Source organism: Takifugu flavidus, chromosome 2 (assembly GCF_003711565.1).
Source record: "Takifugu flavidus isolate HTHZ2018 chromosome 2, ASM371156v2, whole genome shotgun sequence".
Taxonomy (NCBI): Eukaryota; Metazoa; Chordata; class Actinopteri; order Tetraodontiformes; family Tetraodontidae; genus Takifugu; species Takifugu flavidus.
The window spans coordinates 11,690,083-11,716,559 of NC_079521.1; the positions used below are offsets into that span (position 1 = coordinate 11,690,083).

The 26,477-nt window shown below is 46.7% G+C and overlaps 2 protein-coding genes and 1 long non-coding RNA gene across 43 annotated transcripts in view; 2 read left to right on the forward strand and 1 right to left on the reverse strand.

Moving 5' to 3' along the window:
* Positions 1–203: 203 nt before the first annotated feature.
* bbox1 (butyrobetaine (gamma), 2-oxoglutarate dioxygenase (gamma-butyrobetaine hydroxylase) 1) lies at positions 204–15,693 on the forward strand. 3 transcript variants are annotated; one of them, XR_008949441.1, is made up of 9 exons: positions 204–308; positions 2,398–2,835; positions 3,369–3,483; positions 10,464–10,662; positions 11,456–11,561; positions 11,640–11,836; positions 12,025–12,191; positions 12,259–12,400; positions 12,482–12,620. XR_008949441.1 is itself a non-coding variant. In XM_057025557.1 (9 exons), exons 2-8 carry the CDS (start codon positions 2,437–2,439, stop codon positions 12,640–12,642), a joined length of 1,344 nt encoding a protein of 447 aa, XP_056881537.1. In that variant the 5' UTR covers positions 204–308; positions 2,398–2,436; the 3' UTR covers positions 12,643–12,656; positions 14,512–15,693. The 3 variants fall into 3 exon arrangements, 2 of the variants coding, with proteins under 2 accessions (XP_056881537.1, XP_056881538.1); XM_057025557.1 differs by lacking the exon at positions 12,259–12,400 and adding an exon at positions 14,512–15,693 and having other exon boundaries at positions 12,482–12,656; XM_057025558.1 differs by lacking the exon at positions 12,259–12,400 and adding an exon at positions 1,429–1,560 and having other exon boundaries at positions 294–308; positions 12,482–13,429.
* A 47-nt stretch (positions 15,694–15,740) lies between these two features.
* The window catches only part of madd (MAP-kinase activating death domain), a 28,575-nt gene continuing 17,838 nt past the window's right edge, over positions 15,741–26,477 (reverse strand). For 6 of the 39 annotated variants that reach the window (XM_057025525.1, XM_057025521.1, XM_057025539.1 and 3 more), the window contains 15 exons: positions 25,001–25,104; positions 24,818–24,901; positions 24,542–24,700; positions 24,344–24,464; positions 23,755–23,817; positions 23,331–23,451; positions 23,138–23,243; positions 22,713–22,823; positions 22,529–22,636; positions 22,289–22,453; positions 22,145–22,217; positions 21,961–22,067; positions 19,634–19,703; positions 18,240–18,286; positions 15,741–17,921 (listed from right to left, as the gene is read on the reverse strand). In XM_057025525.1, coding sequence (XP_056881505.1) covers positions 17,808–17,921; positions 18,240–18,286; positions 19,634–19,703; positions 21,961–22,067; positions 22,145–22,217; positions 22,289–22,453; positions 22,529–22,636; positions 22,713–22,823; positions 23,138–23,243; positions 23,331–23,451; positions 23,755–23,817; positions 24,344–24,464; positions 24,542–24,700; positions 24,818–24,901; positions 25,001–25,104 — 1,553 coding nt within the window. In that variant the 3' untranslated portion in view covers positions 15,741–17,807. Of the gene's footprint in view, positions 17,922–18,239; positions 18,287–19,633; positions 19,704–21,960; positions 22,068–22,144; positions 22,218–22,288; positions 22,454–22,528; positions 22,637–22,712; positions 22,824–23,137; positions 23,244–23,330; positions 23,452–23,754; positions 23,818–24,343; positions 24,465–24,541; positions 24,701–24,817; positions 24,902–25,000; positions 25,105–26,226; positions 26,278–26,477 lie in introns of all 39 variants that reach the window. The other 33 variants (XM_057025522.1, XM_057025516.1, XM_057025514.1 and 30 more) reach the window with 11 other exon arrangements.
* Positions 17,913–21,487, forward strand: LOC130521769 (uncharacterized). Its single transcript, XR_008949442.1, has 2 exons — positions 17,913–18,026; positions 20,491–21,487. It is a non-coding gene; the product is annotated as an uncharacterized LOC130521769 (long non-coding RNA).

Sequence of the window (26,477 nt, forward strand, 5' to 3'; positions counted from 1 at the left end):
TAAGCTTCCCCTCTGCATAGTTTAGTATTCTATGTACTGGCAATCCATTATTCCACCTTGTGGTATCGTTTAGCTTCAACATTTGTATTTTTATACACAGAACAAATCCTAATCATTGACATTTAGCTGTGAACTATAGTCTCCATATGTTTAGATAGTTCTGTATGGTTTAGAACGAATAAATAAACCATAAACGCAACCATTTGTTGTTGCTGCGGTGGCGTCCAGCTGGCCACGCCCCTTTGACCCGCTGGAGCTGTCGGCTTGTTTTGTAGTCATGTCAGCTCGAAGCTTCCGTTAAATAAACTGTAAGTATTTGCCACCCGTCCTGCTTTAACACACTTTAATTCCGTTGTTTGCACTGCTTGTGTTTGTGGGTATTTCGTGCAATACTAGTGCGCAGCTAACGACGTGTGCGTGATTAATGAAGTGGCGCTAGCTAACAGCAGCGCGAGCTAAGCTGCTTTGCTAAAGCTTAATGCTAAAACCACTACGTGTTTTGATTTTGGATTAATTGAAAAACTACCATTTAGAACCGAATCATTGAGTTCTGATGTTGGCATACAACCAGGAGTTAAAATTCTTTGGGATTTCCAGACTCTAAAAAGAAAAAGTTATGTTCATCTTATGTTTTCAGCTTGGTTTTATTTTTCTTCTTCCCCAGTTTCAACCTATTTTTTCTCATTCAAAACTTTTCTTCAGTTGTAACAAATGACAGACGTGGACTGATTAGTGAGCGCGTGGCAATGGAGCCCGATCCTTAATCATGCAACCTTCACGGAGCGTGGGTCTTATGGACATATTCATGGCCTCACTGTCAGGATGACAGCAAAAAAAACCGACTTTAGTGGCAAAGTTTGCAGTTGTTTCTAAACTGTCGTGGCGCCAATCGCAATATTTGTTCAACGCACTATGGCAGAATGTAAGTTTGACACCCAAATTGTCGGTTTTGGCGTTGCTTTGTCAACACCGTCAGTCTATTAATCTAAAATGCCATTTGGCCGACGTTCCCTGAAGGCTACATGATTAAGGGACCGTCTGAGACTTCACTGACATGAACCTGAAAAAAATATATGTATTTAAAAAATAAATCTGCAAATGAAACTACGAGATGGTAAACTGTAAAAACAAAATTTTCAATTTTGAATCTGCAAATCCCGATCTTGATTGGGCTCCTTACAAAGAATAGGCTAAAGCTGACAGGTGCCCTCTCCATGGCGGCCTCCTGTGCTTCCTCGTGGGGTTAAGAGTCAGGGTTTCATGCTTAACAGTGCACTAACACAGTAACATCACTCGATCCACATGCTTGCGTCCATGCAGCCTCCTCCCCCACACTGTCGCCATCCTTGTCATATCCTCCTCTCCTTCCTATGTGATGATTCTTTTAGCTTCAACTGGTTCAAAACTCTGCTGCATTTTTAATATTAGAACCTCCACAAAGCCTCCCCAGCATGCTGAGCATAGACTCATCCTTGACCTCTCCTCTTCATACCTGTCTGACCTGCTTTACTGCCATCTGCCGAAAGATGAACTTTATCTCTATTACTGAATTACTGGCAGGTCTGTAAACAACATCAGCGCGACTCATTCATCTACTAACAAAGAAAATTGGTTGGTGTTTCTTCATAAAGGAAAAGCTTCTACTGCAACATCTCTATGAGCTCTGGCACTTATTTGCCTGCCTTCTGGCTTATATTCTTAGACGCTAAATGTTCATTAATGTTATTTTATGCTTGGCACCAGTGTCTTATTGATCATTTCGTGCTGCATATTTATTGATTAGTTAGTGAATGTGGGTTGTAGCAGCAGACACATCAGACAAGCTTCCTGATTTACCGACTGTCAGACTTTCTCCGGGCTATCTTTGTTTGGAAGACCGTGGCACCACATGTCTGCTCACGTGGTACGCCCTGTGACGTGGAGCCAGGACCAAAGGGATCATCGTGTGTCACCACGATGGTTATCTTTGGTGGGGCGGTCCAAAAATTGCAGAGGAGCAGCTAGAATCAACACTTTTTGTCAGTACAATTGTACCATTACATCGAGTTAGTAAACTCATCCCCCCACATGTTTGTCACTTCCAGGTTTTTAAACGTGACACGTTGAATATCTCATTATATTTGGACTCAACTCTTAGTACTATTTTGCTTTGGAAATTACAGTGAGAGTGGTGACAGTTATTTGTTGCAGAGAGCTAACTCAGCAGGTGTCCAGTTTGGTCCCAGCACAGTATCGTCCATCTGGGTGAAGCCTTGTGGCTGTTTTGGGTGGCGGCTATGCCAACACAATGTCTCTCTGCAGGCCAGGTTCAGGTTATACTTGAAACTGGGCTGCAGTAAGACTTTGATTAGTAGACATAAATGCTAAAAACGTGCTTTACTCTTTCTTTTTTCTCAGGTGCAAAGCACCAACTCGTCCTCATCGAGTGAACCAAAAATGTGGACACGTGTTTTTTCACGTCTCGCCTCTCCGGCCGTGCAGAGGAGTGCGTGTGCCTCCCGGCCTCGAAGGACACCCCGTGGGCCAGAATGGGCCCAGGCTCCGCTGCCTTCCCCTCTGCCATCGCTGCATCTCCGTGAACAGCAGAGCCTGAGCTCAGTCTCCCACCCTCAGGTTCAGCACCTAGTGAGATCTGTCCGGGCTCTGAATGAGGAGAGGATGGTGGAGGTGGAGTGGGAGGATGGAGGCTGCAGTTTGTACCCCTTCACCTGGCTCAGAGACAACTGTCAGTGTCCACTGTGTACCCTGGACTCGGCTCAGGCGCGGAAGCTGTTGTTGTCCAACGTTGATATCAACACCGGGGTTGATGCCGTCGAGCTCACCAGCGATGGCCACGTAAGCTGAAGATGATTTAGTGGTTTATGTCAACTGGGAGTAGATGGTGAAGGTAACAATATCTGTTAAATTACAAGTTAATGACGGCGTTCCTCAGCTTAACACGTTCCATTCAGTTCATCATCTCTTGAATGACAGTCCATTGTCTAACCTTTTAAATTCCCTTTTGTGTGATTGATTTGACAAGTAAAAGAAGTAAATTTTCCAGTGTTTGGTGAATATCCCGTGAAGGTAAACCTGTTTTGTAAGGATCAGTATTTTACAACCACAGACTGCAAAATCAATTAGATGCTGCATTGGCCTGATTCCTGCACAAATATGAACATGCAGATGGTAGCGAAATCACATCTGAGAAGGAGAAAATAGCTCGTGCTTTACCCAGCAAAGAGCATTTGGAAGCTTTAACTTTGAGTAAAATATTATTCTTTTTAAAATAACCTGTATTAAACACATTATTGCCAGTATATAGACATGCTTGGCACTTTAAGCAAGGATCTTTAAGGATTGTATTTAAGGATTTTTCCTCTCCACAGGTGTCCGCTGTGTGGCCGGAGAAGCACACCAGCGTCTTTCAGGCAGACTGGCTGAAGAGACGCTGTTTCTCTGCAGCTGCCAGACGGGCCCTACAGGAAGAGTTTTTCCTCAATGGTACGTCTCACTCTCGCAGTTTCTGTTATCATGAATGGATACGCATATGCAAAAACACAGCCTGGAAATCTTTATCTGGATGTTTTGTGACTCGGTATCGCTTGTTTTTGTTATATTATCGACACATGCGGTGAAATGCAGCAGACCCCTCTTCTGATATGGCTGCACAAATAAGTTCTTGCGCCAGAGCGGATGAGATTTTAAAAACGTCTTGAGACGGAAGACTACTACTGATTGGACTGCGGGCGTCTGAAGCGATTCATTAATTTCTCATTGATTACCCCGAGGATGATGTAACCATCAAAGTGATTTATGGGGGACCATTAATCTCCACGCAGATGTCAATGAATGACCGAAATGGATGAAATGGCTTCATGAATTGCAGCAAAGCTGTTTGTTGTTTAAAACCCACTGCAATAAATGGACAATAAAGGACCAGCAGAGCAACTCTGATGGGAAGATGACACAGTTTATGAGTTGTTGCTGCAATGAAAACAATTCAAAAACTGATGGGAAGAGAAATAAGAACTGAAAAGTCACCTTCGACATAGACTATAGCCTCAGATGCCATCACCAGTTCAAGATGGGGGTGCCCAGCATCCCAGAACATTCATTTTAGTACATTAGCTTTCATTGGAGGTGCCTTGAATGTTTTAATTGGCTCTCTTGAGTGTGTTTTTGATTGATATTTAATCATTTTCAGTTTGTGGAGGCAAAAGAGTACTTTAAAAATGAGCTTTATAGGCAGATTTCTGTCAATTTCTGTTGTTGTTTTTCTAAACAATAGAAGGTGAAGGAACTCTCCACATTGTTGTTATGGTTTACAGTTTATTGTAGAGCCAGGGACAAGCAGAAGAAGGTAGCTGTCTGTCTCAGAGTGGGGGGTGGCCTACCCTGCCCTTGGCTTGTGTACACATTCGTGGTCCTGTTGGACCCACCGGTCTGTGCGGCTCCTGTTCTGCTCCAGACTCATTAAGGTTATGTGTCTGTGTGCTGAAGAACCCCTCCATTCATGTTGAAGGGTAAACAGATCCTCCTCAGAAGAGTTTACAGGCATGCAGTCATTTCTTTCCAGGACTAACACTCACACACATGCTTGATTGTTTCCTAGTGGGTGCCAGTCTGTAAATCTTTGCATCATGACTACTGGAACGGGCCACGATGATGCCGTAACACTGTAAACCTCTCTGAGGGTTGTATTTTGTTCATATCCTCCCTCTTTCCTTCAGTATGACATTAAATCACTCAAGCACGGTCCACAGTTTAAATTTCTGTTTCCTTTCTGCTGCTGCAAAACCAGATTTACAGGTCCGAGTCCGCCTGTTAAAGTGTTCCCAGCAGTGAAAGTCAGAGCAGACGGGACACCGTGAGGTCAATATGAAAATGTGAGCTCTGGGGATATTATTTACCCTGTAACATACCTTCAGCTTTAATGTCCCTGCTAATGTTTTTTTCTTCTGTTTGCCGTTTCCATGGAGTTGAACAACCGCAGTATGCAAGTCTGCAGGAGCTATTACTGGATGAGGCATGGAGCTCAAACACGTATTCGCAATGATCGTAGCTTAGACATGTTGGTAATAACACTTCAGAAAATGGCAGTAAAAGGAGGACAAATTCATTTATACAGAAAGGAAAAAGTAAAATGTTGGTTCTATGGTTCTTTCACCATTAGATATGGAAGATTTTCTACTGGTCAAGACAAACACCAGATGGTACACAGAATCAGGAAATGGACCCCCTCCTGTCAATAAGCCTGCAGACATCCCCCCCCCCCAGAATCCACCACATGGAAAACCTGCTTGTTGTGAAAGTGCAGCCCCCCCCCATTTTATACCTATTTGTAACAAGGAATTCAAATTTCACCACAGCTATTCCATTAGTTTGTTGGTTTTCCTCATGTGTAATCAACGCAAATGTTGTGCAGCAGTGCGGACAGCGAGGAAGCCAGTTCATGAGCTGGAGACACGTAATTACTCAGCAAGCGTTGGAACTCAGATGAGCAGATTAATTTAAGAGGTGCAGCAGGTAGAGCTTGACCAGGTCAATTCTGGGTCAAACTCTGACTCAGGATTTCTTTATTCTTATCGATCTCTCAGGCACTTGACCACCTGATGGTCAAGCCATGTCCGTAGCCGACGGTCTCCCTAACATTCAGAATGGCCGTGAGGGATTTAAAGGTGGAGCTGGGTTCAGGTTTTAGATGTGTCTTTAGGTGGTTTTTGCACACAGCAGCTAGAGGCCAGCTGAAGTAGTTCCCCACATACTAATTGTCCCTTAGGGCCAGTTTTCTCATTACATTTGCACTGCCGGTAGGAAGTGAAGTAGCCACGGTGACCATTAGTGCTGTATTTTATGTTTGAAAGCCAGCTGTCATAGTTTCTGAATTTTCAATGACTTAAAAAGAAAAAGATTATCCTTCCAGAATTAATGTTAATTCAGGCTAAACGATGATGATGAAAATACATGTATGTGGAGCCAGTGACGATGTCTTCAACTTTATTGGTCCAAAACTTTAGTGGTGTTCTTTATTAGGCTGAAGCCCTGGTGCGACCGAACAATAAAGGTGTCCTGGCACCTGCCCCTACTGCACTGAGCAAGGTACCGAACCCCCAGATGCTCCCATAAGTCCCTGTGATGAGCTGGCCTCTAGTGGGGTGCCCTGCCTTCACCCTTGTGCAGCTGGGATAGGCTCCAGCGCCCTGCATGTGACCCTGGAGGGGACACAGCAGTCGAGAAAAGAAACAAAACACTGCTGGAGGTCTGACAGATTTTATGATGACTCAGTTGTTGAGGCCTTTAAACTCTCACTTGCAAAACTTTGTAACAGAAATGCAGAAATGTGGTTTAAAAGAATGTTTAAGGAGCTGTGTCGTGTCGTTGTAGGATCAGTCCTAGGCTTTAGATCAGTCCTAAGTCTCAGCACCTTTTGGGTCGTCTGTCTCCTGCTACCTGTCAGCCAGCATCTTTAATACCTGCCAGATGCGCTCCACCATTAAACCCATGTCGTCATTGTGGGCCTCTCATTTTGTGCCCGTCATGTCTCATTAGTCGCGGTCGGAATAATGACTAATTCAGTGTGACTGCTCTTCATTAATGGATGGTAAATATGTTCAACAGCTTGTGTGAAGTCTAAAACGACTCCTCCTGTTGTCTGTCTCCTACCCTCTGTGCATGGAGGATGAGCAGCCAGGACAGGCCTAAGATCACCAAAACCTCCCAGTGGACGGTGTGTTTAACTCAAAATGATCACTCCCATTGTCAGAAGAGGGTGCTTTAGGAAGGAAACAAAGCATCCTGTGATATTTTAGAGCACAAGATCCTCCATACTGATGAAGTCTTTGCTGTCTTTCTGTCTGGAGGTGACCACAAATAGACAGATTTGCTGGTTTAGCTGGTTCATATGCAGATAGTTTAACAGTTGACAGATGTGATGGGTCCATTTATGCTCTGTCAAATGTTCTGTCTTCATGAGCGTGTTCAACTTCTGATTCTAATTAGATATTTTTGGACCTTTTTATTATTTTAACCAAGCAGCTGATTTATAATAATTTTACATCTTGTTACTGATACTTTGTCGCCATCTGGTCTGAGTTGAACCTTCTGTGTCATCACTCAGCATTCAAATACGAGGCTCCTGGAAACGGCAGCACAAGTCCAGCCATGGAAAATCTCGTGTTTTTCCAAAGGCTTCAATCACTTCACATGCTATTTTACAGCCCCAAGCAGACACATGCGCATGCTTCCTTCCATGCTCGGGTACATGCTGTGTTATCTACCCAAGAGGAATGTGAGGATTCCAAAAATGTAAACTGAGGCGTAAGAGTTTCCGTGTTTGCTAATCCAGACTTTCCTCATTTTAGCTCCTGTGATATAATATACGGCACTCACTAACTTGGGTTTCTGGTAAAGTATTCACATTCAGACAGACGGGACAGTTTTTAATCTCTCCTCAGAGACAATCTGGACTTGATTGAGCAGAGTGTTCTTGTCTTGTTTTGCTGTATTTCTTCAATTCCCTCATTAATCGTTCAAGCTGTGTCTTCGTCACATCGGTCTATATGTAAATGACTGCAGAGGCTGGTACAGATACTGATGTTGGATTAGTGTATGAAGGCAATATTTCTTTGGTTAAGTTGTGTTAGTTTAAATAATGAAGGGAGGCATGGGGGTTTTTCTGCATATTTTTCACACTTTTTGTGCATTTCATTTATTTATTTTTCCTGAATTTTATTTATTTTATTATTTTACGAGTGCAATAAACACTTGGCGTGTTAGATTTGAAAATATCGTAAAAGGGCAGAAATGAGGCCTAAATGTGCATTTTGCTGCCAGGATTCAGGGACCTTCTTAAAGTGGTGCTTCCAGAAAAGCTTCTGTGCTCTTTCTTGAATGAAATAATGAAATTCGTGTTTGTGAGCAGCAACTGAACCACTTCAATGCCTCACTGAGTCAGTAAGTAAAGAAAGGAAAGGTTGTTGCAACAGTTTTGTTTGATAGTTTTCTATAATCTCTCATAAGTAAATAGAAGCTTTAGATGCCACAGCGCTGTTTCTGGTGGACGAGACACTCCAAGTGGAGAAGAACGTTTCCATCCTCTTATTAATGCCTAGTTTCTATTCATCGATGGTTGTATCAATGCCGACATATTACTGCTATTAAATTAGGATTGAGATACGGCAGTGGGATTCAGTTTCATTCAGACAACACTGTTGCCCCGAGCCTGCTGAAGTGAGCTGATCTGAGCTCTGTGATAAACTTTATCCCCCTCAAAACAAGTCTCTGTGGGCGACTGCAGAGGTTCGCGACGGAGCTTCCTCGGCGGCAACAGTGGCAGAGACGATGGCGCCTCCTGGCCGGTGGGAGGAGAGACCAGCTGCCCACAGATCTGGGTCCCCTCTTCTGGAAGGGTCACTGCAGCTTCCCACCGTCCAGAGGGAAGATCCCAATAGCAGCCGATCAGAATGGTGCTTTTCCTTGTTATGTAACTCAGGTTACATCATGGAATCATCATTCCTTATTCTGAAGATTCAGCAGCCACACCTTGAATCCTCTGTAGGATGATTGGGTGTAGCATGGTGGGCTCTGTGGTGCTGCAGATACAGATGTTTGTGCAGGGCTGCAAACTCTCACGGCCTCTGTTTCTGCAGAGCATCACGATGTTACAGCGGCCTTTCACACACCAAATGTCACCGCCTCGCTTTATCTCAGTAGACATTTACCTATGTGAAATAATTAGCATATGAATTATTCAGTAATGAGTAAAAATACTCTTCATGGTTCACAGTGACCTTTACTTAGAATCACCAATATGTAATTAAAACCAGATATTACAAGGTCTGCTGTTGCACTGTAATAACAGATGCCTTCAGAGGCGGCTCGTACATTTCTGCTTGGGGATCCAAAGCTTTATCTTTCTCCCACTTAAGGGTTCAGGGTATTGATGACATGAGTGACGGGCACCTTTTTCCTCTCCCATACTGCACTGCAGCATGTTCTAGAGTCTAGACGGTGGTTCAGCCAGGTTAGTCTGAAAGTATGATTAAAAACAAAGATGGTGCTGCTGATGGTCCCAGACTCAGGTGAGACGTCGTCATTGTCTGGCGACGTGCAGACACTTAGAAGGGTCAAAAACACGCCCTACAACGGTTCCCTGTTTGTTCTGAAATGGATTAGCATTCCCCTGAAGCCCGAAACGCCGCGTCAGGTGCTCGTTACATGATGCGAAGCCTGATTTGAATTTTTGTCTGACCTCCCTCCCGCTGCGTGAACCGACGTGGCGGCGGGCGCAGGCGGCATTTAAATGAGTGTGGGAGCGAGCCAGGAGGAGCCGCGGCAACATGGCGTGTTTTCACGAGACTCGCAGAGCGAGTTTCACAAGAGCGGTTGTTACTTTCCAACTTGACCTTTGCCCCAATTATTCCTCCCCAGCCTCTGCCCCCCCCCCCCCCCCCCCCCCACCTTGACAAGTATTAACAAGCAGCAGGTCTCTGACCCGTGTGAACCGGACGACCAGAAGCGGATTTCTTTTTTTTCTTTTTTTTTTTTGCGACAACAGCCTGGAGGGCGGCCCGCCAGTCGTAACGACCGCGCCCCCCCCCAGACTGACATTTCTGCACCTCGTTGGTCGTTGAACAGTGGTCCGCCGCGACCGTAAATCTTTACGGCCTTGAGAAGGAACAGTCACGTTGTCTTTTAATGTTCCCAAAGCCGATAAATCACAGACGAGGCCGAGCGAGCTGCGCCGCCTGTCCACCTCCCGCGGGCTTCAGCTGTGTCGTCCGCTTGTGATGCAGCCATTTTGCAGATAAGATCGTCCTTTTTGCCACATTAAAGCAGGCAGATGGGGTATAAACACGCGGCTGTTATTATATGTAGTGTCAGCATCACTGTGACTGGGTGTAGAGTCCCACCGCAGCAGGAAGGTCTCGCTCCTTTACGCACTTTGGGTGGAGCAGCCTGTCGCTGATGGAGCCAGGCCGTCATGGATGGGTGGGAGTCGCTCTCCTGCAGGAGTGTCAGCTAAGCCCCTTTCTCCCACCAAGGGGACTCCCCAGGACAGAACTGGACAAAAGGAGGGTCCGCAAAATATCAGCCAGGTGCCCAGCCTCCCCGGCTGAACCCTCTTCCTGCTCCTGCAGCAAATGCACTTAGCAGCTGTTTCTGCGGAGGTCGCTGGAGAGGGGCCGCGTGGAAAAAGGAACCGAGCCAGCTGGGTGGAGGGCTGTGGGAGGACTTTTTCCACTTGTCAGTCTGACAGACCCATGTTTCTTTTTTCCCCCTCTCATTCACTTATTCATCTTTAAGTAAGCAATTCATTTTCATTCTGGCACAAGAGGCTAATCAAGAGACAGTATCCTGTTCACAACTTAGCAGACAGCAATGTTTTGGTCTGCTTTTCCAGCTTCTAAACCTCAATACTCCTAAATTAAAGCCTATATGCTACTGTAAATGGGTCTCCACCTCCTTTTCTCTCATCCCAGAGCGGGTTTATTGGGATGCAACCCTTCAGATGCCCACGGCCGACTTCCACGAGGTCCTCCACGATGATAAGGCGGCGCTGGCCTGGCTGCTGGCGCTGCGTCGCGTCGGCATCGTCTACCTCAGGGGGGCTCCTGCAGAAGAGGGGCAGGTGGCCAGACTGGTGGAGAGGATCGGCTATCTGCGGCTGACCTTCTACGGGTAAGACGCTGCAGCGATCATCCGTCTGGCTCCGGTCACACTCAGTCAAGCCACCTTTTAATCACCCAGCTCACCCACTAAATCCAGAACTGGTGATTTTTCTATTTATCGTATGTTTGCTGGAGCAAACAGAGCAAAGGGAACATTCACGGGCTTTTAGGTATTCCTTTTCCAGAGAGTAAAAAAAGCTGTCAGAAGGGAAATGATCTTGGTTTCCTGTTTCTAAAACATCAATGCTCAGTAAAAAAAATGAAATTGTCCACCAGTCAGACCTCTGTGGCTTTTAATTCATTTGGGTTCCATGGAAACAGTCTGGAGGCCCCCTCATCACTTTGACTTACAGCTGCGCCGACTGTTTGAGGACAGAGACCAGGAAAAACAACCTTCCAGCATTCCAGCTTTTCAAAGCCAGCAGAATTACCTGGTGCACTCAGTCAGAACAGAGGTTTGGAGCGTAAAGCGTCTCCACTGCCAGCAGTTGAGCTCATGCTGGAAGTGACGAGACTGCAGCTGAAGCTGACCGGCCGCCCTCAGAGAAACACGCTTGTTTTTACAAGCCGGACATCCAGACGGAGCAGGGAAGATCACTTCAGCTCATTAGCGCTCCTGCTGCATCTCAATGAACGTCATCCTTCCCGGGCTGCCCGTTTTGTCCTCAGGGAGCCTCACAAACCTCAGCTCATCTGTCCCCGCCCCCACAGCAGCACAGATTAATTGTTGCTGCTTCTCCTCGAAAACTAAAGTAAAAATAATTGATTTTTAACTTTATTAAAGGTCTTATCTTTGCCCTCAGGCACACGTGGCACGTCAAGGACAAGCCCATGGCAAACAATGTGGCCTACACGTCAGGAATGCTGATCGTGCACACCGACTACCCCGCCTTACACTTCGCTCCAGGAGTAAGTAAAGGTGGATGCGATGAACTGCATCGTCTGCTGCGTCGGTCAGAATGAAAAGGTGCACGTGCGCTGCCACAGGTGCAGTTCCTGCACTGCATCTCACAGGCCGCGGAGGGAGGAGAGAGCCAGGTCGTGGATGGTTTCCACATGGCCGAGCAGCTGAGGAAAGAAGACCCCGAGGCCTTCAGGATCCTCACCTCCACCCTTGTGGACTTCACCGACACCGGGGAGGACTACTGTGACTTCATGCTGCAGTCCAAGAAATGCATCATCGAGTAAGAGGACGCAGGCGCACACATATCTACTGCCAGTCTGAGTGTGTGAGTGTGTGTGTGTGTGTGTGTGTGAGAGAGTGTGTTCAGGATTTGAAAGGCAACACTGCCCTCTGTTGTTCAGTGATGGTGTTCAAATATCAAACATGATGGTGTTTTTACACTGAAACTCTTCCTTCTCCTGTGAGCAGCGTTGATTTGGAAGGTCGAGTGAAGGGCATCAACTACAACAACGCCACCAGAGACTCGGTGCTGGACCTGCCCCTAGACCAGGTCCAGCCCTTCTACAGAGCTCTGAGGACATACGTGGACATCATGACCCGGCCAGAGAACATGGTCACCTACCGGATGGAGTCTGGTGAGCGCACAGCACACGTCAAGGTTACGGTGACGGCATCCTCCTAAATCACGTGACCCTCTCTTAGTCTCAGCGGCATCAAGCGACAGCGATTCATGACGGAGCTACTTGGTAAACAAGGTTCAGGTTAACCAGCATCCATCCTGAGGACGTGTCCTTGAACACGTTACGGGTTCAGCGTCTTACAAACATGTCCCATATTAGCTGAGGTCAATCAATCACCCTAACGGTCTTTTTTTCTCTCTCCTGAAACATTAAAATCCTGATTTGTGGGTTTAATGTGATTTCAGGTGACCTGGTGACCTTTGACAACAGCCGTTTGCTGCATGGGAGAAAGAGCTACGTCAGCAATCCGGACAGGGTGCGTCACCTGGAGGGCGTCTACCTGGACTGGGACGAAGTCATGTCACGCCTTCGAATACTCCGCAAGTCGGTCCACGGCAACGCGTGAGGGCGCAATGAAACGTACGGAAGCACCTGACACCATCACACACCCCCTCGAGTTTATTAGATATCAGGAAAAACTGCAATAACGCAGTTAAACATTGCCATGTTGAAGTTTAATGTATGTCTGCTTTCGTTTTACTGTTGACAGCTGAACAGCGCATGAACACAGCAAGAATATATAAATGTTGATATTTTTAAAGTGGTTTTTAAATTTCTGTTAGAGAAAGTGCCAAATTAGGATTAGAAATTAAACTGCAATTAACTAAAGATCTATATTTATGCCACATTATTGGCTGTTTAATTGGAAAAAGTAAAGATTAATGATAACTGTATGTACCAAAACAAGTGTTGGGGAACAGACCCGTGGTCTCTAAGCCAGGCCGGACCCCCCCGCCCCCCGATCATTGGACTGATCATTAAATATCACAGAATCCACCACTATAGTTTCCAACGTGTTTGGGTTTAAAACCAGAAACGTATATGCAATATTTATCTGGTGAGATTACGTTAAACATACGCCAAGTTAAAAACTGAAAACTTTAAGTTTTGAAATTACAATTATTGCTCCTTTAATATCGCCGTGACTGTAGAGTTTGTTTATGGTGCAGCCCAAGGAGTGCAGAATTAGCCATGTTCTTAATGAACCCAAAAGACTCATTAATATCAACGCTGAATATTTTTGGGAGTTGGAGTGGGGCTTTTTTAGTTTTAGCTATTTTAGGAGGATATCTGAGTGCAGGTGACTATTACTGTGCATAATTATTAGGCAACTTAACAAAAAACAAATATATACCTGTCACGGAGTGAGCCGTGCCACTTACGCACACACTTCATACGCACACACAAACATTTCATTTCCATTCTGTTCTGTCTTGGGTTACTCGGTTTAAGCATTTCATACAAACCACTTTTTACCATAGCTCACCAGCAGGACATACTTCCTCGTTTGGGGAAACCGAAGGACTGGTCCATGATTGTATATATGGAGGGGTTTCGCGGGGTGCTACGGCACAATCTATTTTAGCGGGGGTGTTTTATTGGGGTAAATTGAACATGTATTTTACTGTGCACTGGGGGGTTGTTGGTGGTGGAAATTTGTTTTGGAAGTTTTACGCATCTTTTTGTATTTTCTTTTCGGTTGTAATTTTGTGTTTGTAAATGTATTAGTGAGCGTAATAATTTTGATAATTGGTTTCACCTGTGGGAGGGGCTACAGGTATAAAAGCCCTGTAGTAGGCCCAAGACGGGGCTTCTTGTTGGTTATTGAGTTGGTTGGTCATTGTTTTGGAGGAAAAGAAATTGTTGGAAAAAAGTTAAAGTGGTGGTGTGTAAGAGTGTGCAGGGTCTGTATGTATTGTATGGATTTAGCCTGGCATCTTCTGACGCTGCTTTATTTTTGGTAAATTAAAATACATTTTTGGAGGAAAGAATCTCCCATCTCCCTCTGTCTCCTCCACCGCCGTTCATCCTTGCGACAATACCCATTTCAATTATTTATTTTCACCAGGGAAACCAATATAACAGCTCAACATTCACAAATATACATTTCTGACATTCAAAAACAAATCAGTGACCAATATAGCCACCTTTCTGTGCAAGGACACTCAAAGCCGGCCGTCCATGGATTCTGTCGGTGTTTTGATCTGTTCCCGATCAACATGCCTGCAGCAGCAACCACAGCCTCCCAGACCCTGTTTCCCCTCCTTGTAAATCTCACAGTGGATGAGGGACCACAGGTTCTCTGTGGGGTTCAGAGCAGGTGAACAAGGCCATGTCATTAGTTTTTCTTCTTTTAGGCCCTTTCTTGTGGAGGACTTGGATGCGTGTGATGGAACATTGTCCTGCATTAAAAAAAATCATGTTTTTCTTGAAGGATGCAGACTTCTTCCTGTACCACTGCTTGAAGGTGTCTTCCAGAAACTGGCAGTAGGACTGGGAGTTGAGCTTGACTCCATCCTCAACCCGAAAAGGCCCCACAAGCTCATCTTTGATGATACCAGCCCATACCAGTACCCCAGTACCAGTACCCCAGTACCAGTACCCCACCTCCATCTTGCTGGTGTCTGAGTCGGACTGGAGCTGTCTGCCCTTTGCTGATCCAGCCACGGCCCATCAAGACTCCCTCTCATTTCATCAGTCCATAAAACCTTAGAAAAATCAGTCTTGAGATATTTCTTGGCCCAGTCTTGACGTTTCAGCTTGTGTCTTGTTCAGTGGTGGTGGTTTTCCAGCCTTTCTTACCTTGGCCATGTCTGAGTATTGCTCACTTGTGCTTTTGGGCACTCCGGTGATGTTGCAGCTCTGAAATATGGCAAAACTGGTGACATCTTGGCAGCTGCACGCTTGACTTTTCTCTGTTCATGGTGCAAGATATCTCACTATTTTTGACTTTTCGGAGCCTGTCAAGTCCCTCTTCTGACCCATTTTGCCAAAGGAAAGGAAGTTGCACACCTGATATAGGGCGTTGATGTCATTAGACCCCTTCTCCTTACAGAGATGCACATCACCTGATATGCTTAATGGGTAGTGGGCTTTCCAGCCTAACAGCCTGGAGTAAGACAACGTGCATAAAGAGGATGATGTGGTCAAAATACTCATTTGCCTAATAATTCTGCACTCCCTCCCTTCAGCGTAGCACTTAAATCACTTAGAAATGTAGTTTAATGCTAAACTTAATGAAGACGCTGCCGAGTGTCAAGAGTCGCACTATCCAAGGGTTATAACCAAGCAATGATTTCACACTTGATCACTTTGTAATTTACTAACATTTATTTAAGCCGCTGTTACCTTTACGTCAGTCTTCTGCCTACGCAGATTATGACCTCATCACAGAAACGGCCTTAATCTCGCTAAAAGCCACAAATCGTACAATTTAAGATTGAATGTATTTATATCTAAATTAAGTTTATACAAAACCATCAAAAAAGTCCTGTGTTTGCATTTTCATCTCAACATTCAAATGTTTCATGAAAGTCAATGTGAATGTCCAAATACTGTAACTATAGTTGACCGTACGTCTGCCTCTGCCAGCCAATGCAATAAACCCTTAAAGCTCTGATGTCGTCACACTTTTTTCACAATAAAGGACAAATCACACTCCACCTCACTCGCGACAACTTTATTATATTGCCAAAGCTGTACATATTCTATAAATATTTATTCAAACTCCTCATTTCATTTTCTCTTGTTACAGCAGCTGATGAACACAATGACAGAATAAACAATCCAGTTTTATTTAAAAAAAAAAAAAAGTGAAACAGCCGACAGGTCCAGTCTCACTCCAACATTTCATAAACTGACCTGCATCTTAATTATGTACAAACCTGTAGAATCAACAACACTTGATGGAGCTGCGTGGATATATTGCTGATCTGAGATACTACTGAACACACACCAACACGCACATCAACAGTAAATGGGTCAGTGATAGGACCAGAGTTAACAATTTTATTCTTAAAGACAAACATCAGACCTGAAACTCACAAAACCAGACGAGCACAAACCATCCGAGTCCATCTGAGGCTCATTTATGCTTTTGTGTCTTGTCTGTCGCGAGGATGCCGCGTCTCTGTGTCACTGGGGGAAGTGAAGGGCAGCGGCGCTGCGCCCTTGTATCAAAGGTGGCATGAAATGAACGTGTTTCCTCAACTAGTCTCACAGGTAAACAACTAAAGCAGACCAAGGAGTGCAGAGTGGATGGAAGCAGACCGAGAACAGCGCCCTCTGGCGGAGGCAGCGGTCAACATCCAAGCCAAGGTCAGGTCCACACAGTGATGAAGGCAGTGATGTTTGTCAAGGGAATAGAGCATAAATAAGCCTAGACTGCAACCACAGGCCAGGAAGCTGCTGCGGCGGCGGCGGCCAACGATGGCCAAGCAGGCGTGCAACAGTTGACGTCGCACCAGGAGGAAGAGGAGAAGCGAGTTTTAGTCGGAGGATTTGTCTCCTTTTTAAATTCATCTGAATCTGACCGTGTTTGTTGTTTCGTTCACGCCATTTAAAGATGAGCCGGGTTCCCCTGAATCCCACTCGGGAGTCGTCCTGACTAATTCCTGTTATTAGCAGCTGTTTTATTCTGTTGCTTTAGCCTGCCGCTAATTCCATTTTATTTATTCAGCAGCTGCGAGGGTCTGATGTTAATGTGGCTCTGTAATTTAGCTTCACCTCTGTGAAAACACCCCTGGAGACCTCACCGGCTGGAGGGGGGGGGGGCTGTAGGTTTGCAGCGCTGCAGCTGTTTTCTGGTCCTGCGAGTTTCAAAATTTCCAAACAACCCGAATGGTGAGACAGACTCCGCTCGTTAGGAACTGTACAAAAAAAAGTTGGTCCTTACATTCGTCACCCTGTAGGCCAGTTCACTAGAGATAAGCTGGCAATGGCTAACTACTCATGTATTGCACATCTAGCAAACATTTGTAACATTTTTCCAGAGAAATGTACAGCAAATATGTGTACTGGCATATATTAAATAAATACTATATATAGAAATATATATAATATTTATTTCAAGTCCTCATTAACATGCAATGGATACCAACAGGACCACAAACGAGAAGTTTTACAGCAGAACTAGAACAATGACTTCAGGCCGGGGGGGGGGGGGGGGGTGATATAGAGAACACTCACATTATTGTAGGGTTCCAAACACTTAAGAAGCATCTACATGCGGTGCTCTGGTGCAGTTTCACCACAGAAAGTTCTGCACTATGGGGGGGGGGGGGGGGGGCGTCCAGAACCAACCTTGGACTGACTGGAACTTTACAGGAACCACAGCATGATCACAGGATCGCTCACAAGGGAGGGAGGAGGGGGGGTAGTTGCTGACCAAGGCCGTGCACGGGACCTGCGTGCACTGTGTGGCCTCTGGGGTGTCCCTCACCTCCCAATCTGCCACGCCAGCTGGGAACATGAGAAGACGGGAGGGAGGACAGGTTCCCAGGCAAACACTTAGCTATAGGACGACAGCGGGGGTGGGGGGGGGGGGAATTACGCAACATCCAGGCAAACACGTCAACACGTCGAGGTTGAAAAAAGTACAAACAGGAGGAAGCAGACGGCCGTGTGCTTAGAGTAAATTAGGGATTGTCAGAGGGTTCTGGTGGTCCTGTCGCTGTTTCAAGTAGAGAGGCACACTGGGATTGTGGGGGGGGGGGGCAGGAAGGGTTAAGACTAGCTGGGAAGGGGTCTCGGCGACAGGGTCTTGGGTTTTCCTTCAGCCTCCTTCCCCTTCACCGCCGCCACATAGGAGAAAAGGCAAAGGACGGAGTAACAGATCTGATGTGCCTGCAGGAGGGAGAAGACAGGGTGAAGAGGAGGCGGAGGACCTACGGTGGCTGTCGGGGGACAACATTAATCAACTGGAACCTTTTGGATTACAGACAAATTCTGGTAAGTGACACCCGTTTGTCCTTCCAGGACAGAGCAACAGGACTGTTGCCGTGGAGACAGGCCTATTGTACATGTTGGCTACGTTTAAAAAAAATGAGCTTTTGAACCTTAAAAATCTCATTTGCATTAAAAAAAAACAAAAAAAACAAGTTGTGTCCTGTGAAAAGGTGATCTGTAAGCTGTAGACTCCGGGGGTAGGGTGGGGGGACTCACCATGGGGGTCTTGTACTTGTGGATCACCACTTCTTTAGTTTCAGGAACTATGCCGGTGCGAGAGACAAGACAAATAATTCAAAGGCAGCAGGAACAGAAGTGAGTAACTGTTGAGAACGTCAGGGAACAAAAGGATGAACTTTGAAAGTAAAGAGGAAATGAGGCGAGGGCAGAAGGTGTCCTGGAGAACACGGGGGTGTGGGGGGGGGCACGCTAGTTTAGGCCCCAGCTTTGCTGCTGTGGTTTCTTAGGCTGGTGATGAAACATTCATAGCCCACAGAATGGACAAAGGCACAAATGTTTTGCATCAAAAGGGGATTTTAAATGAAAAATAAGCAACAGAAAAGGGACCCAGGGACCCCCCCCCAGCCTGACCCCCCTCCAAACCCAGTGAAGTGAACCTTAAAGCACAGAAGAGCAGCTGTCCGCGGGACACCTTGACTTTTCATTAGTAACTGTGAACCCGTAGCAGGAGATGAAGGGATGGACAGATGTGAACCCACCCAAAGAAATAAACAAAAACAAACAGCGCCACCAAACATCTCCGCTTCCCAACATACAGACCCCCCCCCCCCCCCTCCCCACCCACCCGATACCAATGAGATGAGATGTTCTCTGAAATGAAAGTGGAGGAGGAAGCAGAGGGGGGAAATAATGATGGTGGCAGGGAAAAAGTGAATGAAAGAATGAATGAAAGGGTGATAGTATCAAAAATAAGAGGAGCGGTAAAACCAGTCTGAATAAGAAAGGTGGCAACACTTTACCTGCTGGAGAATGAAGGTTTTCATAGTGGCAAAGATGAGGGCAACATTACAAAAGCAGCACAGAGACACGGCAGTAACCCAGCCCGGCTCTCTACCAGCTCATCCTCTAAGCCCCCACCAGCTCTGCCCTGCCTAGGTCTGGCGGCTAATTAGCTAGATGACAGATACCTGAAGTTTACTCGTCCCCCTAAAGGTGCGACTACTACAGACTGACCTGCTGGAACTCTCCAGGCCAGTAGGTGGTGCTAGTCCCCAGACGTTCACAACAGGAAGCTCCCTTGTAAAGTAAAACTGTTGCTACAAAGATCATTTTATTCCTGCCTCTACCAGAAAACAGTGCAGCTGAATAACTCATTCTAGTCGTTTCTGCCGACGGCTCCTCGCTCGCTCCCTCCCTAAATGGCTCCTTTCACAACCCTCTGGATCCTCCTGCCGAGGCGTCTCCTGCTCTCCAAACCCCCACGTGAAAACACTGGTGTGATCACAGACAGACAGCGGAGCCGTTACTCCTCCAGGAGAGCCATTATCCAATTTAGTGAGTACTTATTAGCTCCCGCAGACGCTGTAGCCGTGAAGCTGAGTTACTGCCGCGCCGAGTACAGGCCTAGAATCAATGGATGGTGTAATTACCAAATTCCTCCAGGACAAAGACTCCCTTCACTGTATTGCACTTTTTAATGTGACTCAGCTCTATGAAAACCTAAAAACAAACAAAAAAACAAACAAAACAAGACAGAACATTATTAACTCAACAACACTGGATGAAAAGTAAACACCTCATATTAAAAAAAAAATACTTATTTACCACGTTAAACTTTTTATTCAGTATGAAAGTTAACAAAAAGCTAGGTGTGGAATGCAAGCTATTAGCGCTACGAAAAGAAAAGAGAAGCACGCTATGAGAAGTTTCCATGATCCAACGCATACATGGGCGACAGGTAATGAAGAGGAATACATTTAATCTGCTCAGAGCTGGAATCAGTGAAATGTATCCAAAATGGAGGGGGGGGGGGTCTAATCTCTGGATGCAGACAGCAGGATTAGGTCAATTAACAAGTTCAAGTGCCCATATGATGCATACATGGAAGTTCCATATAAAAATGTAGACAAGGACACAAAATTAGGTTTGCCAGACAGCTACAGAGGTGGAAAGAAAGGATAGAGAAAAGAAAACCCAATAAGATGTAATTGCTAAGAAGCAAACACAGCAGAGGTTGTGTACCTTCCGCTCCTTGCAGGGGGAGAGAGCATGGGAGAGAAATGGTTTGGATTATTATCGGACACAAGAGCACAAACACTCAACGACACTCCGAGAGGGCCGCCGCTTACGAGAGCCCACTCGACCGGGAATCGGGCCCAAAGCCAATACGAGTCCATCACGACCCCCTCCCCCAAGAACGAAAAAAAAGAAAAGAAACGGGAAGTAAATAGAGAAAAACAACAGGGCTGTATTCACCTTTGTTTTCCTGGACTTTAACCCCCCTCAGAGCCCTCCATGCCTCCTCCTCCAGCAACGAGGGCAGGCACCAACACCGACAGAACTGACCCCAGGGCAGCAACTGACGGACGGACCGGAGAGCCGTCCAGATTTCTAAAGTCCACGCCTGAACTCATCATAACCTGCAGAACCCCCCCCCCCATCTGAGACCCCCCCGAGTGCTCACGCAGAGCTGGTCTTCACTCATCATCCCAGACACCTCTGCTACTGCCGGAGCTTCTGCTGCTTAATGACACCAAATGTCACTTTAAGGGTTCAGCTGTCGGCTGCAGGACAACGTGATCAGGCGCGTGTGTGTGTGTGTGTGTGTGTGTGTGTGTGTGTGGGGGGGGGGGCCTGCAGTGCAGGCGTGGTGCATGTGCACAGACGCGTCCAGCTGAGCTCTCTGGTGATTGACATTTTCCAGAGTCTGCTGGTTCCTTTGTCATGAACCAGGTCGCTGACGCAGGTTGCCGCGGCAACCGACCCGGGAGAGAGAATGCCGTTCATGCAGCTAAAGTTTGCCTCCGCGTGACATCGCGACCACAAATCTGATTCCTGCTGACTGAGCTGCCGGCACCCCCTCCAGCACTGACTTAATTTCAACAGTAAATCCAGAGCTGCTGCTCAGGATTGATGGAGACGTCCCAGGAGCAGGAGCAACACTGGATCTGACAACTGCAGCCACAAACACGCCTTCAGTCATCTGCACTAGGAGGAACCCAGAGGAATCAGGAATCTATCGGGTACGTTTCTGAGAAGCCTTCCACCATTCAGCCTCCATCAGATGAACATTACATTTACATCTGTACCCAGTAAAGCTCTGAAAACTAAAAAAAGGTACGCGAGCCGTTGCTAGCTGCAGGGTGCTTGAACTAAACTGCAGAACGTCTACCAACAACCCCCCCCCCCCCCCCGAGTTTACCTGCACGGATGTGAAAACACATGGTGATGTTAAAGGGTCCAAACGTAAAGGTTGCTATTAAATAGCCAATTATTAATGAAAAGTCTTTCTTCTATGTGATCTGTTTACACACACACACACACAGTTCAGCTCCTCCCACACAGCAAATGAACGATGAGGTCGGCGCACCACAGATGTCAACAGGATCTTGTGTGTAAGAATGCCTTCATATATAAAGTGCATGCATTTAAAACACACACACACACACAGAACCAAAGGCGGAGGGGGGAGAAAAGCAAATCCAAAATAGCAAACGCAGACACAGGAAGTCTTCCTCTAAGGGACAGAAATCTGAGAGGTCTAATGTCTGATAAACATCTAACATGTCACCACAGATTTGTTGGAAAGACAGTAGAGGAAGAGGTCATGAGGTGAAAGGAAACGAGGCAAATATGAGCGATGGGCAGAAAAGTGATGAGGGTGAGATGGACCGGAGCAACCGGGAGTGATTTCGGTTCATCGTTTCCATGCCCTGATGTGCGACGGCCAGTTCCTGCTGTGGGACCAGCGTCTTACCTGGCTGTGCATGAATTTCAGGTTGATTCCCTCCAGCGTGACCTGCAGCAGCCCACCTTCGCCAGTTTTCATGTCCTGGACGGGAAACTCTCCACCTAATTCTGGACCTGAAGGAGAGCAGAGTCAACACAGCGGAGGCAGCAGCGCACCCACGTCCCCTGTGACCTCTGACCTCTCCACATACCTGGTTTGATGCTCTGCTGCCTGGCTGCAGCCCTCTCCATACTGTCTTTGACACAGTAGTAGAGTTCACGACACTAGAGCGGGAGAGAACACGTCGGTGTGGAATCATTGTTTCCGGCAGCAACAACGAGGTGCACTTCCTGACCTTTTTGGTATAGAACTTGTTGAGCTGCGTCTCCTGGCCGTTGCGCCTCCACAGACACAACACCTTGGTCTTGGGGCAGTAGGTCATGTTGATGAGCTTCTCGTACCACCAGCGCTCGTAGACCGTGCCGATGTTGCTGCGCAGGACTATGCAGTCGTCGCACACCTGAGAGGGGATTTTTCACATTCAGAAACCGGAGCGAGTGAATCATTCAGCAGGACGGGGAGAGAGCCGGCGCACCTCCATGAAGAAGATGTCGCCTGTGGTGTCCGTGCCGGCGTGCACAACAAACGTTTGCTTCTTGATGTGACGGCTCCCGCTGGGCCTGATGGGAAGCTCGCGGCCGTTCTGGAAACGCAGCGAACAATTAGAAATGAGGAACGCAGGCTGAACGCGGCGAATTCCCGGGGGGAGAAACAGTCACCATGTCGGCCAGTTTGTCCAGAATCTCATTGATCTCTTGGCTGTACGTGAGGCCGATGTGGGACTTCCCCATCAGACGCCTCACTTTCTTCCTGATGTCATTTTTGTTCAACTAAACAACAACAAAAACAAAAGGTCAGACGTACGTTCCCTGTCCAGAAGCGTGCAGGGGGCACGGAAAGTATTCCCACCCTAAATAAGGGCCGACAGCTCGTGGTGCTTAGCAGAGCAAAAACGGGATGCAGGAGGTCAAAAGACCTGCCTGAAGAGCTCAGAGAGTGAGGGGGAGCAGGATTACGGCTCTGCTAAGGCACACGAGACCCTCCTGAAGGACTCCCAGGACGGGAGGAACCTCTGGTGAAAACCTTCCGTGCACCGCTGCACGTTTCAGCATCCTGATGGTTAGAAGTGATCATGCAACCGTACTTTCATCATCAACATGTAAGCAATCATGTTGTGCAGCAAGGTGGCCAGGAGCCTGTCTTCATCGTCCTCCAGACGCTTGCGGTCGTGGTCTCCCAACGACAGGTATCTGTGCCGAAGGAGGAGGAGGAGGATTACAGAGGTGCTGCTTTATCTTTGGGGAACACAAACACACCATCTGACACTCGGCCTGCACCTCTCGATCATCTCCTGTGGGCCCTGGTCCATCCCCATCCCCTCCCGCTCCAACATCACTGCGTCCAGGAAGGCGTCCTCCCAGAACTGCAGCTGGTCCCACAGCGTGGAACGTTCTTTACCTGAAGACAGGGAACGTGGACGTGCAGTGTTGGGACTCATTCAGCTACATTAGACCGTCCACACTATGAGCATCACGCAAACAAAAAAGGTTCAACTTGATTTGTCTCAACTGAGAAGGAGAACTCAAAGACAATCTATCACAGAGACGTTCTGGTTTTCCCATTCCGAGAGGAAGAAACGTGACCAAATTTCCCAAAGCTCCGTCAGGCCGAACAGGAGACCCATAGATAGTTTATATAAAAAACAGACACTCGCAGGCACACAGACAGAGAAAAGGGCAAAAGCATGAAAATTAGCCCTACTTAGAGAAAAGGTTTCCATGGCAGCATCCTCTAGTTGATCCCAAACGGAGCTCTTATCCCGACCTGGAAGATGTTCCCAAGAGGAGCAGCAGGAAGCAGCGAGAGCAGCGGGGGGTTAGGTGAAAAGGGGAGTGGGATTAATGGCAAACACCAGAAGAGCCGCAGGAGCCTCACAACAAGCAGGTAAACGAGCAAAGTTCTGGTCCAAATGATGACTTTCCACTCACAGAATCACATACTGAAGGTCTGCTTAATAACCCTGATTGGATATTCTGTAACATTCATATTTTCCTGACTTATTTATCTTTCCACCTATATGTGCGTTTCTATTAACTCCGGAAGCTCGTGTAAATTTGTTGGTTAAAATCAAACAATGGACCACAGGAAGTCACATCAGGAGGTGACCTTGTCTTTTATCTTGCACTTGTTAATTTCAGTTAAAAGAAGTCCCATTTGACTTCCATCTTTAGCGTAGAGTTTGCCATTTTTACATTAAGAGATTGAGCAACAAAGAATTAGCATAGAAAGAGTGCTGGTTAGGCTGAAAGCCTTTTCTCTGATAAAGATTCTCTTAGAGATCAGAACGCACCCAACAGGCCCTCGCAGAGGTAAATCCTCATGCTGATGTCCTCCAGGGGCTGTGCAGGCTGACCCTTGGCCAGGGTGTGTGAGTGATCTTTGATGCCTGGCTTCCGGGTGTGAGTCTTCCCCTGTGGACAGAAGGAGGAAATATGACCGACACCCTCGTCAGACGGGTCCTCAGCACCGTCCAGAGTCCAGCTCTTACAAACACTGTGCTGGTGGCTGGATTGGTTTCAATCTCGCTGTCAGACAGCGTCCCTCTGGACTGATTTAAATGTGGAGCGATTCTTCCGGCGGGCCCGTCTCCTGCCGTGCTGCTCAGGTCACTGTCAGCGCCCAGGGTCTCTCCGGAACTATTGCTTATCTGGGTAAAGAGAACCGTTTAGAGTCAGCACCTGAACAAACGCGGGTGCGGACTGAAGACAAGGTGAGGACTGCACCACCGCAAACATCACAACGATGCGAGTTGGCTGTGCCCTACCACTGTGCTGGCCTCTGAGTCTTGGCTGGTGCTTCTCGTCAGGGCGGGCGGCTCGGAGCTCGTTATCGACTCCGTGTCGCTTTTCTGAAGACCCAAAAGAAAATGAAAAGAAAACGTTAAAAAGTAAAAAATACACCCTTTCTGGGGGGGAGGGGGGTACCAGTGTAAAAAACTGACAACAACCTGGGATCCAGAGGTGACGCTGAGGCCACTATCAGCACTGATCTGCGATTTCTTCTCCTCTGCATCTGCCACCAGGGGGCGCTGCTGCTTGGCTCCCTCAGAACCTGCAGGACAGACACCCGTGAGCAGCTCTATCGAGTCGGTCTGTGTCACCTTAGGGAGAGTTGACTCGCTTCAAGCAAAACACAGCAAAACAGTGATGCAACGTCCACCTAAAGTGCCAAAGCCTTGATAGAGACACTTCACTAGACTAGAGACACAGCAAAGCAGAGTAAGAGTAGAACACTAGCTTTTCATCAGTGAGGTCATCTGAAGCAGGTCAAATCTCACTTATACGAGACTAAGTGTGATGCAGCTAGTCCAACAAAATAAAGCTCTGCAGACAACGCAGAGTTATACACTAATAAACAGATAATAGGGTTTTTCAAGACCAGGCAGAGAAGTTAGAGGAGGGCCAAGCAGAGCGTGCCATCAAACTGGGGGAGGATTGAAATAAAAACAAAACTGCAAGAGAGCAACATGAAGAGTCAAGTCAATGCTGCACATCTGGCCCAAAAGCCAGCAGACAGACACAGGCAGTTAGGCATGCACACAGTAAAACAGACACTTTCTGCTTCGAGGGGGGGGGTTAAACTTTGGTAGTAAACACCTTAACAGACAAGAAGAGATCCTGACACTTTGTGCGCCCTTAGTGGTAAAAGAACGTTGCAGCAGCAACATAATACTGAGTGTAGAATCACAAAGATACAGTAGGCAGCGAGGCAGAGGGATTGGTTTTCTCTGGAACTGGACAGGCTGTTCAGGAACGACAACATGAGCCCCGTAAAGTTCCCTTTTTGGTGAAACATGGACCCAAACGGACTGTCTTCTGGTCCAGGTTTATTCTCATCTGTCCTCACAGGACATCAAAACCCAGGTCATGGCAGTAAAACCTGCTCACAGGCTCCAAGTAAATAAATGGACCTCAAAATTGACCAGAATTATCATGTTTAAAAAAAAAAAAAAAACCTTATTTAGCAGTGTCATGTTGAGAAAACACAAAACTGGACAAATCAGGGTTTTCCTCTACTGAAATGACCCCAAAACATCATCTGTAAAAATGAACACATCATGTTTTTGTGCTTTCTTTTGAGAGCATTTCTATTTTCCTATTCATGCAATAAGATATCGAGGAGGGAGATTCTGATCCTTGTCTTTTTTTTTCTTTGGTGTGTGAAAAGTCTTACTCTGTGGTTTTTCCATAGCTTTTTGATTATCCTGGTGCTTGCTCCACAATTCTACCCAAGATGCATTGCAAGCAAGGAGAGAAAGACAGAGAGAGAGTCAAAGAGCTGGTTGAAAAGGCATGTATGGCGGATGAGCATTAAACCAAAACCAAAACAAAATAAGCATTGAAATCTGTCAATAAACGGTGTTTTGTAAAGTCGGCGCGTAGCTGGGCTTCGGAATGTCGACAAGCTGGATCCGGTGTGTACGG

Coding starts and splice junctions, on each gene's coding strand:
- bbox1 (XM_057025557.1), top strand. CDS start 2,437: ATGTGGACACGTGTTTTTTCACGTCTCGCCTCTCCGGCCGTGCAGAGG. Junction 10,663..11,455: donor CTGCGGCTGACCTTCTACGG/GTAAGACGCTGC, acceptor CTTTGCCCTCAG/GCACACGTGGCACGTCAAGG. Junction 12,192..12,481: donor CACCTACCGGATGGAGTCTG/GTGAGCGCACAG, acceptor ATGTGATTTCAG/GTGACCTGGTGACCTTTGAC.